Source organism: Oncorhynchus clarkii, chromosome 19 (assembly GCF_045791955.1).
Source record: "Oncorhynchus clarkii lewisi isolate Uvic-CL-2024 chromosome 19, UVic_Ocla_1.0, whole genome shotgun sequence".
NCBI classification, from domain to species: Eukaryota; Metazoa; Chordata; class Actinopteri; order Salmoniformes; family Salmonidae; genus Oncorhynchus; species Oncorhynchus clarkii.
The window spans coordinates 34,772,120-34,789,394 of NC_092165.1; the positions used below are offsets into that span (position 1 = coordinate 34,772,120).

Consider the following 17,275-nt stretch of genomic DNA (forward strand, 5'->3'; position numbering starts at 1 on the left):
AATCCGTCATCCCAGCCCCAGCATGCGCCCTCCGCTGCTGTTGCTTGGCAACCCACGGTCTCGCTCTCTTTCTGTGAAGGAAGACGCTCTCGACATCCGACCGCTCTGCTCGGAAAAGTGAAGTCCTCATGAAACACAACACGTAATCATATTGAGTAACACAGCGCCCAAAAAAGATACGTGTTGCTATGGTGATCCCAGTCTAACTCATTCTCTGCTGTAAGTGGTTCCTAGAGTATGGGCAGCAGTGAGCGGTAGATTTGGTTGCCTTGGAAGGGAAGCAGGCTCAGCTCCGGATCGTTGCTAGACTTTTAGGACAGCCATTCGTTTCAAGCTAACGGGTCAACATCTGGTATAGATAGGGAGAAGGGGGGGGGGGGGGGGGGGGTTCGCACCAATCCATTCAGCCACTTAATAACTTCCTGGATAGTGATCTCCTTCATGTTTCTGATAGAATAAAATGAAACGTGGGCTGTATCTTTTTATCTAAAATTAGATGCCAGTCATCAAATCATAGGTCAGGCAATTATCAGAATGGGTAATTAATGTCAGTGTAGAAGCAGGGTGAGGGTGTGCATTAATAAATTGAAGGACAGAATGAGATATTTGGGTTATCAAACCAGTCCTATTCTAATGTAATACAATTCCTTCACAACAGACAGATCCGCACACACAAAGGAAAGGAGTTAAGGTTAAGTTCATGGTCTTTTATTGGAAAAAAAAATTAAAAGACTAGCATGTACAACTTGGAATGAACTAAACTGAACAAGATGAACAGTCTAGAGAAGACTCAGGTGTTGAAGACCCTAGATGCGCTGTAGATCGATCAAAACCCACACTCAACCATGATCAGAGTCGAGAAACAGAAGATAAAACATTGACGATATAACCGCGTTTCCTTGCCAAAAAGACTTCCCCTAGCAGGTAAAGAGTCCGGAAAAACCAGACTCTTCAGCTCACCTCCCACCCCCTCGAATCATACCCAAAGTTCAACGCATAACAAGGAAACAGAAGTCCAAATATTCCCAACATGCCAAACAGTTCTAAAATGATTTTTTTTAAATGATAATTTTCTTAAAAATATATTTTTTGTAATTAAGCAAACTGCAAAGGTCCCATTCATTTCATCTCTATGCGAGTTTAGTATGACCCCCCCCCCCCCATCCCCCATCCGAGCTCTTATCTCTTTCTCTCAACATAGACTGTACCAAAACCCCACGGCGGTACCCTCGACACCGCTGTGGAATCAGAGTGAGCCCATTGGCTGGACTGCGTCACCAGTCTCAAGCTGCATGCATGAAGAACAGAAACAGGAAAAGAAAAGACGATTGGCCAGCCCAAACGTTACCATTAGCAACTGGAACCAATAAGCAGTTTGCCAAGTGCTTTCTTTAGTTGTTGACGGTTTTGTTTACAGGTATTATTTCTGTTATTACTGATGTCTAACTCATCTTTGGGGACAGGACCACTAACCAGTACATGCAGATGTTTTTTTTAATTGTATTTATTTTTACTTTTATGTGGACTGATTTTTTCATTTTTCAACATTCAGTTATGTTTTCTATACAGAAACAGTATGAATAAATTTATATTTTTGCAAGAGGTAAGTAAAACATTTGACTGATTTTTTTTGTCTTCTAAGGTCAGGAGAAGGGTAGGGGAGCTTCATTTTGCTGTCATCATTTGTACAAACTCTGTGAACAAAAGAACAAAACAAAATCAGACATTAGGAGAATGAAGAGAAAACAACCAACCACTGATCAAGGCAGCAATTACATGTCAGATCCAGACGATCAAAAAAAAAAAAATATGTTAAAGACAAATCATAAAACAATTCAATCTTATGAAGACTGTTTACGTAAGCCAAATATCCTATTAGAGAGAGATGGACCAATTCTATAAGAAAGGGATGAGAAAATAAAAGGGATCAGGATGACAGAACAGGTGGATCGGGCAGTAATAGGATGATCGCAGTAGAGTGAAGAGAGGGGGATCAGGATGGTAAAAAGGAGAGAAGAGGGGAATGAGAGTGAAGAGGGGGATCAGGCATCAGAAAATTAGAAGAGGATCAGGGCAATAGAAAATGGATGAGGAGAAGGGGGAAAATAATAGGGATTGTAGAAAGGAATCAGGGCGTAAGAAAGTGAGAGAAGAGGGGGATGAGAGTGGTAGAGTGGGATCAGGTAGTAGATAGGGATGAGAGGAATTGGAGCTGTAGAAAGGGATGAGGGGAGTGGCAGAAAACCAAGACTGGCTGTACAGTAGGAGTTTGTGGGTGACAGCTCTACTGACTAGTCCCCCATAGGGACACTGCTGAGATCTACTGTACACTCCTACACAGCAGAACGAAGCACTGTCCTCTTACCTTCATAGTTGACCTGTCCGTCTCCGTCAATGTCGGCTTCTCTGATCATCTCGTCGACCTCCTCGTCTGTTAACTTTTCTCCCAGGTTTGTCATGACGTGACGGAGCTCTGCTGCACTGATGTAGCCATTCCCATCCTGCAAGGGAGAGGTGATGAGCGTGTGACATCTCACGGCAAACACACCTGCCTTTTCCAAAGGGACTTTACCATACTAATTTAATGTATGCTTGCAGTACGCTCACTTTACGACAGGCATGCATGCTACGTGTCACGGTACACTAGTGTGGATATTGGAACAAAGCCATGGTAGTCGTTTTACAAAGGGACTACCTTGTAACTGCGTATGCAGGAAGAGCAACCATACAGGATATCACTGATCATTAGGGCTAACCCCATTTAGTATACTGGTGTTTAGGCCGTTGGTCGCACGAGATTTCACACACACACACACATATATACATATGTAAGAACAATGGTACAACAAATTTAAAAATATATATATTTTTATAACAAACACATTTTCTCCTGCTTTGGATAGGGGCCACTGTCCACGGTTCTGAAGCACACCAGTGCGCTGTTGGATTGGCCCCTTTTCCTAGCCCATGTTGCTAAGAGCATAATAGCAAAGTTAACCAGCATATTGGTGTTGAGAACAATGCGGCGGAGGCAGCAGAGTTGAGACGAGAAAACAGCCCTTGCCTTAATTGTCAAAGAAAATGTATTAGGACTAGTCAATAGCCTGACTGTTAAATGTGCCTGGCTTTAGGCTTAGTATAGCAGCCATTGTATAACCACCATTGAGCTGTAGGCCTAAGAGTGCATCCTGTTTACTATAAATACTGTAACTTAGGCCTATACAGGCTACTGTATCAATCATTCATTTGTTCATGTCATGACAGCTGTGTGAGGATGTTGGCCGGGGGGGTGGGTAGGTTTATGACAGTCAAATACCTCTTCCCCCCTCTACCCTACTGATGTTACATTTGCAAAACCCTTGGTTAACAGATTCTGGGAACATCAGTAGGTGGGGGGAAATTAACTAAATTCTGGTAATCCGACCAATGGAACATATGCGGTGGTACTTAATGAATATGATGTCAGTTCGGTTGTCATCTGAGACATTCTCATCAATGATAAGATTACAAACTACAGTGGAAAGTCTACACAGAGTTATCGGATTCACATGGAATTGTTGTTCAATTTAAAATGTTTGAATATGAAATTATTCGTGATGGGATGAAATGTGATTTTAGCTTCTAAAATGTGAGAGTTGGGTTTTCTGCTCAATCAGTTGGGTTTTCTGCTCAATCAGTGAAGGGACATGGGCTATAAAACTTTTCAAACACGCCCTCCTCTCCCTTCCTATATAAGCCCTTGACGACAATATAACCTCCTGTTCCGAGGACGACGGTCCGATGTCAGAATGGTTCAGATAATAACTACAGAATGAAGCCAACATCAGCGTGAACTTTGGTTGCAAATGGTATGAACTTTGAACTCTTATTCACTATAGAAGTGATACCTCCTAGCCGTTGAGTTAGCAACAGCCGCTGCAAACGCAGGTTAGGAAGGAACGGACCGAGTATCCCGTCTACCACACAACGACATTACTACATATTCAATTTACCAGCAGAGACATTCTTCAAAGAACAAAGAACTCGGTTGGGCAACACGGCCTTCCATCTTCTGTGTGATTAGTTAGGTATTTAGTAAATAAATTAACCCAATTTTGTATTGCTGACTCAACTTGTTAGCCAGGGTTCGTGCAGATTACTAAGAATTTACAGATGACGATTAATATTAACTGCTATTGATGTAAAATATTACTTGGTCTTTAAGAATTTATTCGGAAGATAACAGCTCTATAAATATTATTTTGTGGTGCCCGACTCCAGTTAATTACATTTACATTATTAGCTCAATCAGGTAATATTAATTACAGAGAGATTATTTTATAGAATAGCATGTCACTTAATCCGGCATAGCCGAAGACACGACACAGCTTTCATGATTTGAAATGCAATCAAGCATTTTAGTTTTAAAAATAAAGCGAGCCTTGAATAATAAGCTTATACAAACCGTTCCATTTCGGAAATTGCATTCAATCGTTTAGTCTTTGCTCTAACAGTAGGCTTAACAAAAAACCGTTAGACTCTCTGGTAAGCTTATAATTTATGTAGTGATGTTTACATTGTTCCAACCAGTCAGAAGTTATATTGTCACCTATACAGTATCTGTTTGGCACACATAATATGCACGCAGCGGTTGCTCCTTACCATTCTCTTGACCTCCAGTATTTTCCACAACTAGTCAAGTTACACATCTGACTTCACCTTTACCTCCTGAGCAACCAGTAAACATTCTGCCGTTTCAAATGTATATTTCATGTCCATTTTGCTGTCACGTGTTACAGTTCAAAGTTCGTTATAACCAATGTATTAATGTGCTGATACGCTATAGGACAAGACCCACTGGTGACATGCATGAGATACATGTATCACATAGAAAGGGAGCAAGGGTTGAAGGAATATAGTGTTTTTCCCTTAACAAATTAGGGATTTAGGTAACAAAGGGTGCTAGTCACACAGTAACTCTGCCTTAAAAAAAAAAAATATATATATATATATATATATATTTTTTTATATATACATACATACATACATACATACATACATACATATACACATACACACACACAGTGCCTTGCGAAAGTATTCGGCCCCCTTGAACTTTGCGACCTTTTGCCACATTTCAGGCTTCAAACATAAAGATATAAAACTGTATTTTTTTGTGAAGAATCAACAACAAGTGGGACACAATCATGAAGTGGAACAACATTTATTGGATATTTCAAACTTTTTTTAACAAATCAAAAACTGAAAGATTGGGCGTGCAAAATTATTCAGCCCCTTTACTTTCAGTGCAGCAAACTCTCTCCAGAAGTTCAGTGAGGATCTCTGAATGATCCAATGTTGACCTAAATGACTAATGATAAATACAATCCACCTGTGTGTAATCAAGTCTCCGTATAAATGCACCTGCACTGTGATAGTCTCAGAGGTCCGTTAAAAGCGCAGAGAGCATCATGAAGAACAAGGAACACACCAGGCAGGTCCGAGATACTGTTGTGAAGAAGTTTAAAGCCGGATTTTGATACAAAAAGATTTCCCGAGCTTTAAACATCCCAAGGAGCACTGTGCAAGCGATACTATTGAAATGGAAGGAGTATCAGACCACTGCAAATCTACCAAGACCTTGCCGTCCCTCTAAACTTTCAGCTCATACAAGGAGAAGACTGATCAGAGATGCAGCAAAGAGGCCCATGATCACTCTGGATGAACTGCAGAGATCTACAGCTGAGGTGGGAGACTCTGTCCATAGGACAACAATCAGTCGTATATTGCACAAATCTGGCCTTTATGGAAGAGTGGCAAGAAGAAAGCCATTTCTTAAAGATATCCATAAAAAGTGTTGTTTAAAGTTTGCCACAAGCCACCTGGGAGACACACCAAACATGTGGAAGAAGGTGCTCTGGTCAGATGAAACCAAAATTGAACTTTTTGGCAACAATGCAAAACGTTATGTTTGGCGTAAAAGCAACACAGCTCATCACCCTGAACACACCATCCCCACTGTCAAACATGGTGGTGGCAGCATCATGGTTTGGGCCTGCTTTTCTTCAGCGGGGACAGGGAAGATGGTTAAAATTGATGGGAAGATGGATGGAGCCAAATACAGGACCATTCTGGAAGAAAACCTGATGAGTCTGCAAAAGACCTGAGACTGGGACGGAGATGTGTCTTCCAACAAGACAATGATCCAAAACATAAAGCAAAATCTACAATGGAATGGTTCAAAAATAAACATATCCAGGTGTTAGAATGGCCAAGTCAAAGTCCAGACCTGAATCCAATCGAGAATCTGTGGAAAGAACTGAAAACTGCTGTTCACAAATGCTCTCCATCCAACCTCACTGAGCTCGAGCTGTTTTGCAAGGAGGAATGGGAAAAAATTTCAGTCTCTCGATGTGCAAAACTGATAGACATACCCCAAGCGACTTACAGCTGTAATCGCAGCAAAAGGTGGCGCTACAAAGTATTAACTTAAGGGGGCTGAATAATGTTGCACGCCCAATCTTTCAGTTTTTGATTTGTTAAAAAAAGTTTGAAATATCCAATAAATGTCGTTCCACTTCATGATTGTGTCCCACTTGTTGTTGATTCTTCACAAAAAAATACAGTTTTATATCTTTATGTTTGAAGCCTGAAATGTGGCAAAAGGTCGCAAAGTTCAAGGGGGCCGAATACTTTCGCAAGGCACTGTATATATAATTTAAAAAAGAAGAGCCCGGCATAATCAAATCAATTGCTGGTCAGACCCCCTCTCGGCATTTGTGTGCGTCTTAATTATTTCAAACAGTTCACTTAAAGCATCAGACAAGCGCAGTGCATATAGTTAATTAAAAACACGTAGGATGTGTCAATATGGAAAACACACATTTTAACCAATTGATTGATGGAAAGAAGTCTTGGTCGACCAAGATTTTTTATTTAGTTGGGGACAGTCCTACCGATCATACACTGCTTGACAAACAGTGGAGAAATATAGATAACAAAAATAAAAAACAGTACATTTGGAAAGTATTCAGACCCATTGACTTTTCCCACAGCCTTATTCTGAAATGGATGAAATAGTCCCCCCCCCCAATTTGCACACAACACCCCATAATGTGAAAGCAAAAACAGGTTTGTAGAAATGCTTGAGTTCAATCTTGGTTTCATCAGACCAGAGAATCTTGTTTCTCATGAGCAGAGTCCTTTAGGTGCCTTTTGGAAAACTCCAAGCAGGCTGTCATGTGCCTTTTACTGAGGAGTGGCTTCCGTCTGGCCAATCTACCATAAAGGCCTGATTGGTGGTGTGCTGCAGAGATGGTTGTCTTTCTGGAAGGTTCCCCCCCATCTCCATAGAAGAACTCTGGAGCTCTGTCAGAGTGACCATCGGGTTCTTGGTCACCTCCCTGACCAAGGCCCTTCTCCCCCGATTGCTCAGTTTGACTGGACGGCCAGCTCTAGGAAGAGTCTTGGTGGTTCCAAACGTATTCCATTTAAGAACAATGGAGGCCACTGTTCTTGGGGACCTCCAATACTGCAAAAGAAATGTGGTACCCTTCCCCAGATCTGTGCCTCAACACAATCCTGTCTCGGAGCTCTACAGACAATTCCGTCGACGTCATTGATTAGTTTGACATGCACTGTCAACTGTGGGACCTTAGACAGGTGTGCCTTTCCAAATCCTGTCCAATCAATTGAATTTACCACAGGTGGACTCCAATCGAGTTGTAGAAACATCAAGGATAATCAATGGAAACAGGATGCACCTGAGCTCAAGTTCGAGTCTCATAGCAGAGCGTCTGAATACTTATGTAAATAAGGTATGTTTTATACATTTGCAAAAATGTCTAAAACCCTGTTTGTCATTATGTGTTGAGGATTTTCCATTTTAGAATAAAGCTGTAACATTAACAAAATGTGGAAAAAGTCAAGTGCACTGTACAAAGCTTAATCTCATACAATATCAACTATGTAAACATGTAATCCCTCCCACAAGTACAGTAAAAAGACTACACACACTAGGGCTGGTATACCGTATTCTATGATATACCGGTATTGATGCAGGGACCGGTTTGGTTTTTACTTTACCTTCTATACCAGTAATTTAATGTTTGGTTTGTTAAATGTGATATGCCATCTGTAATGTTAATTTTTACTTTGCTACTTGACTCATCTCTGTCCACTCTCTCTCTCTGTGCTAATTTCCACACAGACCTAGCCACGCCCCCTGTCACTCAAGGAGCACATTTGATGTTCCTCAACCACGAGACACTTGCATTCAGTCTGCTTGGTCAATATAGCACATGCAACAATGTTGTTTTCACTTGCACTCTTACTATAAACCCACCAGCATTCTATAATGGCACTATTAGTTAGTGTTTCTTATATCAGCAAACAGATAGTATTTTCTTAACAAGTTGCCCTAACTAAATCTTGAGACTAATTGTTAACCACTAATGCTAATAAATGTACTGAGTAAGAGCAAACGTAGCTAGCTAATACAGCCTGATAATACCAATGATGGTGTAGACTTAAATCAGCATGTTGTTTGTGCAACAGTATCTTCTAAATCAGAGGAATATGCAAAGCAAGAATATGTTAGCTACATGAAGTAGCTAAGAGAAAACATGCAATGTAGCAAAAGCTTATAGGGTCCCCTAGGAAACGAGTATCAACACTTTAGTTCCTACCCTGTCAACTTCATTCGTTGTCATCTCAAACACTGTATTCAAAGTGCCCACTAGTTTATTCTAACTATAGAATTAGAATAGTCATTCCATTTCCATGATTCCAACATTTTCTCTAATTCGCAAGTCAAATCGCAATATTTGGTTAAAAATAAGTCCTAGATTATTTGCCCTACCTACCCTGCCGCCCCATCTACTGCCTCTGATCTGGAGGACTCACTAAACACAAATGCTTTGTTTGTAAATCATGTCTGAGTGTTGGTGTGCCCCTGGCTATCCGTAAATAAAAATAAAATTGTGCCATTGGTTCTCTTAATTTAAGGAATTTGAAATTAGTTATACTTTTGATACTTAAGTACATTTAAAACCAAATAATTTTACTCTAGTGTTTTACTGGGTGACTTTTACTTGAGTAATTTTCTATTAACTTATATTTAAATTATTCTCAAGTAAGACAATTCTGTACTTTTTCCACCACTGCAATTGGAGTGCAGGAAATGCAGAAATGATAAGTGCTGAAATTTGTTTTGGTCAAAGTTGAATTGAACAGTATAAAAATCAGAATGAAGACTCATTGAAAATCACTTAGAATGCATGTTGCCAGCCTAGGATCACTCACTACTCAGAGCAAATGTACAACTTACTATTCAAAAACTAAAAATACTGTCAATTAAAACATTTTTTTTTTTTAAACAAATGAGATACCATATTTTGGCCATGTCGCCCAGCCCTAACACACACACACACACCACACGGCTGGCACTATCCTTACCTTGTCGAATACCCTGAACGCCTCACGAATCTCCTCCTCGCTGTCTGTGTCCTTCATTTTCCTGGCCATCATAGTGAGGAACTCTGGGAAATCAATGGTGCCGTTGCCTGGGGGGGGGGGGGGGGGGAAGAGAAGCTTTATTTTTTTAAGCTTTAAACAGAAAGAATTGAAAGTTGCTTATCAGGGATTTAAGCCCCTGTCGCAGTGGGCAATGCGTGGTCCAGAGTGGGCTGAGTACCACTACAACAGGCTCTGGAAGGGGTTGAGCTGCCTCTAATGCAAAGCAAAAGGGAGCCATGACAGGATCACAGAGACTGGATCAGAACTTCAGGGGGTCTGGCTAAACCCTTTGGAGCAGACACTCACACCAACACTGATCACATTTAACCTGGATTAGTCTTGGCTCGTCAAGGGTGTGTTTGACGGGGGGGGGGGGCTCCAGGTACAGCGGAGTGAGTTTGTGTGAGATCATGTGTGTGATTCCTGGTTAAGACCATTCCTCTGAGCAGAGCTGTTCCCTCTCCTGACATACAGTTCCCCAGTGAATTAATGCATGTCTGTTCTGTTCTCCACTCCACATGTCCTCGTTCGTTCGGTCTGTGTGTATGATATATACAGTTGAAGTCGGAAGTTCACATACACCTTAGCCAAATACATGTAAACTCATTTTCACAATTCCTGACATTTAATCATTGTAAAAATTCCCTTAGGTCTTAGGTCAGTTAGGATCACCACTTTATTTTAAGAATGTGAAATGTCAGAATAGTAGAGAGTGATTTATTTCAGCTTTTATTTATTTTATCACATTCCCAGTGGGTCAGAAGTTTACATACACGCAATTAGTATTTGGTAGCATTGCCTTTCAATTGTGTAACTTGGGTCAAACGTGTCAGGTAGCCTTCCACAAGCTTCCCACAATACGTTGGGTGAATTTTCTCCCATTCCCCCTGACAGAGCTGGTGTAACTGAGTCAGGTTTGTTGGCCTCCTTGCTCGCACAGACTTTCAGTTCTGCCCACAAATTGTCGATAGGATTGAGGTCAGGGCTTTGTGACGGCCACTCCAATACCTTGACTTTGTTGTTCTTAAGCCATTTTGCCACAACTTTGGAAGTATGCTTAGGGTCATTGTTCATCTGGAAGACCCATTTGCGACCAAGCTTTAACTTCCTGATTGAGGTCTTGAGATGTTGCGTCAATATATCCACATAATTTTCCATGCTCATGATGTCATCTACTTTGTGGAGAGCATTAGTCCCTCCTGCAGCAAAGCACCCCCACAACATGATGCTGCCACATCTGTGCTTCACGGCTGGGATGATGTTCTTCAGTTTGCAAAGAGGCACTGAGTTTGAAGGTAGGCCTTGAAATATATCCAGAGGTACACCTCCAATTGACTCAAATTATGTCAATTAGCCAATCAGAATCTTCTGAAGCCATGACACAATTTTCTGGAATTTTCCAAGCGGTGTAAAAAGGCACAGTCAACTTAGTGTATGGAAACTTCTGACCTACTGGAATTGTGATAGTGAATTAAGTGAAATAAATCGGTCTGTAAACAACTGTTGGAAAATTTACTTGTGTCATTCACAAAGTAGATAACAAGAAATTTGTGGAAAGTTGGTTAACAAACTATAGTTTTGGCGTGGTTGAAACTAGTTTTAATGACACCAACCTAAGTGTATGTAAACTTCCGACTTCAACTGTATGCATGAGATATATACACACACACACACACATCTCATTCCATTACGTATACAGGGCAGTGTAGTACAGACTGACTGTTCCCCAGTGTGTCTGTGTGTTACTGTTGCATTCTATAGACAGGGCGGGCCGAGTCCCTCCTTATGTATAACGCACAGACTGGGTGTTTCAACTTCCCCATTGAGTGAATGGACGGGTACTACCGTGTGTGTAAACAGGGTGTACCACGGCTGCGCCGAGCTCCTTCCCTGGGCCCTCAGAGAATGTGCATCCCAGCAGAGCAGAGCTCAGAGTGGATTATGTCATGGATTTCACTAGGCCATTATTACCTGCTGCCATTATTCAACTGGCTTTGTTGCAGGCAGTCGCTAGGTCTGACTGACCTAAATAGTGACAGTCAGTCATTATAATCAATGCAAGTACTCCCAGTCCCAGCACTAAGACAAGTTAGGCCGTGGATAAACATGTCCATAACTCTATCAATAAGAATCAATGTTCATCACTGTTGGGTTCACTTCCAGAAGGGAGAGCAGGGAAGTGACTGAACACACCCACATCTGCATTATAACATAGCCCAAGGAGATGGAGTAGTACTTCGGTCTTGCTTAAATTCCCAGCTTTTACAGAAATTCCCTTCTTGCTTATTCTCTCCAGGAATCCACCACACGGGGATTTCTGGAAAACCTGGGAACTTTACAACCCTAGTAGGATCCACTCCACAGGGATGTTTCCCCATAGGTACATATCTAGGATCAGCTTCCTCTTCTCTAACCTTAACTATTAGTGAGAAAAATACACGTTCTGGTGCAACTTCACCCTACACCGTAGCAGGTGGAACTAACTCACCATCAGCGTCGACCTCGTTGATCATGTCCTGCAGCTCTGCCTCGGTGGGGTTCTGTCCCAGCGACCTCATGACGGTGCCCAGCTCTTTGGTTGTGATGGTGCCATCGCCGTCTTTATCGAACAAGGAGAACGCCTCCTTGAACTCTGCAGAGAAGACAGCAACAGTTAGTTGTGTCCAAAATAAGGAAAGATCACAGCTGAGCTACATTAAACAACTTTATTAGACAGTCACTGACTTCTCATAATGTATGCCATTTAGCAGACACTTTTATCCAAAGCGACTTAGTCATGGGTGCATAGAATTTACGTATGGGCCCATCTCATCTAGGTTACATTTGCTAATTGGATTGAGTTACATTTTCAAGCAATAATAAAAATCACACATCAGTTTGACCTCATGGGCTATGATATGGCGACGGCTTGAAAGGATTAAATTTGTTTATTATAAAGGTGGGTGGCTAAAAAGTCTCGTCAACAACAGGCATGTCTGCCAGGTCTCAGTCTGCCATTACATCCAGAGCAGGAATGTCAAGCAGCTGTCCGGAGCTAGCTAGCCGACATGCCTCACGCAAATGAAATATTCATACACAGCTGAAAACTGAAATGTGTGTGTGCATGTGCGTTGAACTGTTTACCGGCAATCTGCTCCTCTGTTAGTTGGTCGGCCTGAGAGGGGGGGGGGGGGGGCAGAAAGAGAGGGAGGAGGGAGAGGAATAAAACAATTAAAAAAGATCAATGGCTTGGTATTGTGACTGAAGACTGAACACAAGCAGCACCACAGAAAAATTGACCCATTTCTTCCTTTTTCCTTCCCAGTCCACCTCTGAGCAACAGTATGTACACAGTGATCTCTGAGCAACAGATACAAGACTACATAGTCTAGGCAATGATCCATCTAATGCAGAGCAGAGAATACAGTAACCTGATGTTGAAAACACACGGTCAGCCTGCCCGTCTACTCTGTGACTGCTGAGCTACATTGCACATTAATGCCACGGAGGAAAGGCCAGACATTTCCCACTTGAATTTAACATAGTCCTGGCCTACATACACACAATGCAGGAGTACAGTTAAGACACTGACAGTCACCTACACAGACTCCTATACACTTCAAGCCAAACCAGCCATGTTTCCCACAAAATTTGATATCACTCATGCAACTACACAGGTGTACTGACCAAAATGACCGACAATAAGAAAGCAACAGAAGGGCAGGCTAACTGGTTAATCTAGACTAGAGCCCGTTTTTCTGCACACCACCGGCATCCCCCCTCATCACACAACCAGTTTCAGCTCCCCTATCATTCATACAGAGGGCATAGTAGAGTTTGGGGACCTGAAACTCGCCAAAGTGCAGGTCGGTGAGGTCAGCCACCAGCTTCTTTGCCTTAGGCTGGTCCTGCCAGGTGTCCACCTTCCTCGCGTCTGGCTTGCCGCCCAGACATAGATTACCCTTCTTCGGCTTTCCATCGAACACCCCAGCCTTGGAGGAGAGAGCATTCATGGCCTCCCGCACAATCACCAGCCCCTCAGCCAGGCACTCTGCCCGCTTGGCATTTATGTTGCCTTGGCGCCTGACGTCCACCAGTTCAGTCTTGGTAACATGCAGGCCGTTCTTCATGTCCTGGACCTCTTTGACCACGTTGTTGATGCGACTGTTGATGGAGTCCACCAGCATCTGTAAGAAGGTCTTGAAGTTCCTCTCCTGCTGCTCAATCAGCTCCTTGTAGAAGAACTGCTGCTGGTCCAGAAGCTCATACACCATGGACAGAGAAACCAAGTCATCATCCTGGTAGCAGTGTGTCTTCTTGGGCAACATGGTTCTCTCACGTCTCCTCAGCCTGCCTGTCTGGAGCTATGTAGGTCAGGTCTCTGGCTCCTAGACGTGGGGAGCGGTGTCAAGCTGTGTCAAGTCTCCGGGAGTGGGGCTCAGCTGGCTGAACTTAGCACCAGACAGAGAGGAGGACTAGACTGACCGATAGTGAAACAGGGTTTACCTGACCTGAAGCAGGCTACTGTGGCAGTGATGTGACTGACTGGCTACCTCCCACTGTAGTGGCAGCCTAACAAACATATGGAAGTTAGGATATCCAAATACAGACAGCAGCCCCATGGGTCGTTTCAACAAGCTCTGGGGTTGATGTATCGTGTCGTGCTTTTCGCCACCTCGCAATCTGGGCTGTCAGCGTGGTGGTATGGTTACCGAAACCAACAAGAGGCCCTGAAGGATCATTTCCATGATTAAAGCCCAGTCACATGGTGCTTAGGGCCCCCCACCAGGTTGGTTGGACAGAGAGAGCATCCAGGTTCAGAGGCTAGATGCTGATGGCTCCCCCCCCACACACACACACACAGACAGAGAACACCCAGAGCCTGGCAGTGGCTGACGGTCACATCAAGGTGTCAGGTCTATTGTACAGTTACTGTCAACTAACCCCTCTGATATATTCGCTTTCATCTAAGCTATACCTTGGCTTTGTTTCTCTGAACCATCAGCAGTATTGTTTGGCAGTGTCCCCAGAGGGGAGGTCCTCCTCCTTACCCCTGCTGGCTCCTCAGGGCTAGCCCAGTACAGCCCCAGCCTACAGGACCCCAGCCAGGAACACCCCCCCTAACACACACACACCACTATATGCACAGCCACACACCCATCTGCCAGGAATCTGACCTGGATTCACAAGCGCCACACAACCTCCCCAGGAATCTGGCCTCCATATGAGAACTAAAAACAGCATAGCTGCTGATCAGCGTGGTATTGCCACTTTCACACAACATTGACAAGTGGTCCCCGAGGGCCATGTGGTGGTAGAGTAGTGCCACAGAGAAAAATGTTTGTGAGTGATAGGCTTCTTGTCACTGCCATGTCCAGTTTGTGCATCTGCCCACATGACTAAAGCTCCACTTTCCTCCTGAACACATCACAAAGGCCTGTAGCAGAGGGATGGAGTTAATCAGACACTACCACATCGTATGAGCGTGTGATATAATGTGCAGTGATACCACGGGGCATAGTAATCCTCTAGGCTATATGATCATACACCAAACCCACCCTTGCTCATCAATCGCTTGCAGAAATATTCAACACATTGGTTATTGCTACTTATTGTTGAATGGCATGAACATGGTAAATGTGCAACTTTTCATCACAGAAGCCAAGGCCAAGGCTTTTTTCATGCTTTAGAATCACCCTACTTTGCATAAATAATATAATTTGAGCTGGTTGTCTGCACTCTGAGTTGGGAGGCTCTGCTAAGACAGTCAGTCACCCTGCATGTATACTAACAAAGCCTGTGGCCATTCAATGCCAGTAAAGCGAGAGAGAAAAAGTCCAGTCACAGTGTAATGGCATTTTTCCCTACATTGTGTCAAAATACTAACTAATAGAGCAGATAATCTCAAAGTCCGTCTTTTAGTCATTTCTGCATGGAAACACACATTCATTTCCTGGTCATGGCACACAACAGGACGCCGTGTAAGGGTCAATGACTCCACAACTACAGCAGAGAGCACCCACAATCTTTCCGTTCACGCCTTCACAGCACACAAACACACATCTAAAAAGATTTTCTGATTGCCCACCACACCCAATCAAACATCCGAGGAAGGGCCAAAACAGTGGACCCAGTGTACCCAGGCCAGTGGGCACACTGATGTGTGTGTCCATATGAAAGGCTTGATTCAGTCTACAATCAGTAGCTTTGTTATCACCACTTTGGTGGAGACATTCCTTCCATGCTGTCGGAGAAACAATGTGTGCATTGAGCACAATAACATAATTTACTTAGAGATTAATGTTTTCACGCTGTCCTCCCGCTGCTTATACAGCACAATTAAGCCCTCCAATTTAGGCAGGCGAAAGACATCTCATGGACGTTGATCCTCCTGTGACAACCGTAAAGTTAATTACGAACGGGAAAACCACATGATATTCAATACATTGTTCTCCATCCGTGTATAAAAAGTGATAAGACCAAGGCACAAGTCAAGCATCTGCATGTCCGGTCAGAGATAGGGCAGCTATTCTAAAAGTATTACCATGGAGACTATATCATCACTTTCGATCTCACACACACAACAATGGCGCAGATTACATTTTCGATTAAATAGAGAGTCCATAAATGACCGGAAACCGTGATAAAAATAACAAGTCCATAAATGATTTGTAAGCATTGAAAAGTGGGATAAGCAGATTGAATCAAACGCCATTAATATTCCACCAAGTAGCCTATAGTTCCATAGATAGGGTTCCCCTGATGTCTCCAGAGGCCAAAAGATACATGAAACGACACATTTACATCGTTCAGACTAGTAACAGAACCTGAAAAAGATTAATAATATATCAAATGATATGATCAAGTGCATTGCTGAATCAGATCAAAGTAGCCTAATTTAAAAAAAAATGCTACATCGAGTCAAAAGTATTTAATCATTTATATAATTCTGAATGATAGTGATTTTCTGGGGGGCGGGGGTAGGCACAGCAGCATGCACTGGTCCCTCGAACAGCATCAACAGATCGCTACATTCGTTCGTCTGCCTGTGCATGTGGAAATGACAGAAATCTCAAGGGTTTCACAGCTTCCGTTTGATCAAAATTGGATAGCTCACATTTTCTGTTACATGATCTTAACACGTAACATTACCGGCTCATAACACCGATTTTGTTAAACATTAAAATCAAACTGCGCCTGATTCACGGACGCGTATAGTTAGGTATGGCTCGCTGACATGATGAAAGCCATTGCCTCGATTATAAGCCTAAAATAAACTTCTTAAAGAGTTATCATGCGTCTTATATCCGACCAATATGAATTGTAACCTCCAATACACAAAGATATGACACCCAACAATCTGACAAGCCAGCATCGACGCATGAACACTCGAACCGTTCAACGTTTCACGCGAATCCTCCTCTGCAGGCAAACTTTGCATTCCTGTCTTTCATTATATTTTACCTAAAAAGGATAATATTTCGAATGCATCACAAAATATTATACTTACCATGTCTGACGGCGCTGGCTGGATTGATTGGTTGATTGGTTGGTTTGTTTGTTTGTTTTCTAAAACTAGACTACGAGACTGACCAGCTCCCGTGGACCTCTAATGATGGGCTGAAGTTGTGTAGCTCTCGCGATCTGTGTCTATATAGCTTGGTGTATTCCTCCGCCGCTGAAAACCGTCCTCACTCACTTCCGCATTTTCCCACTGCAGGACAGGCAGCCTGGATCCCTCACTCCTCAGCATCAACTTGCCTAGCAGAGATTCATTGGCACTAAAAAAAAAGCTATTGAC

General features: G+C 42.8%; 1 protein-coding gene across 1 annotated transcript; it reads right to left on the reverse strand.

The window, feature by feature from the left end:
* Nucleotides 1-692: 692 nt before the first annotated feature.
* LOC139375089 (calmodulin-1) lies at nt 693-17,182 on the reverse strand. Its single transcript, XM_071116526.1, has 6 exons — nt 16,985-17,182; nt 12,619-12,649; nt 11,984-12,127; nt 9,436-9,542; nt 2,366-2,501; nt 693-1,694 (listed from the first exon to the last, which is right to left on the reverse strand). The coding sequence occupies exons 1-6, from the start codon at nt 16,985-16,987 to the stop codon at nt 1,666-1,668; spliced, it is 450 nt and encodes a 149-aa protein (XP_070972627.1). The 5' UTR covers nt 16,988-17,182; the 3' UTR covers nt 693-1,665.
* Nucleotides 17,183-17,275: the final 93 nt, after the last annotated feature.

Bases quoted from the DNA above. Each gene is read 5' to 3' on its own strand.
- LOC139375089 (XM_071116526.1), bottom strand. The intron at 9,543-11,983 runs GTGAGTTAGTTC...CCCCCCCCCCAG, and splicing joins CAACGAGGTCGACGCTGATG to GCAACGGCACCATTGATTTC. The intron at 2,502-9,435 runs GTAAGGATAGTG...TCTCCCTTGCAG, and splicing joins CGTTCAGGGTATTCGACAAG to GATGGGAATGGCTACATCAG.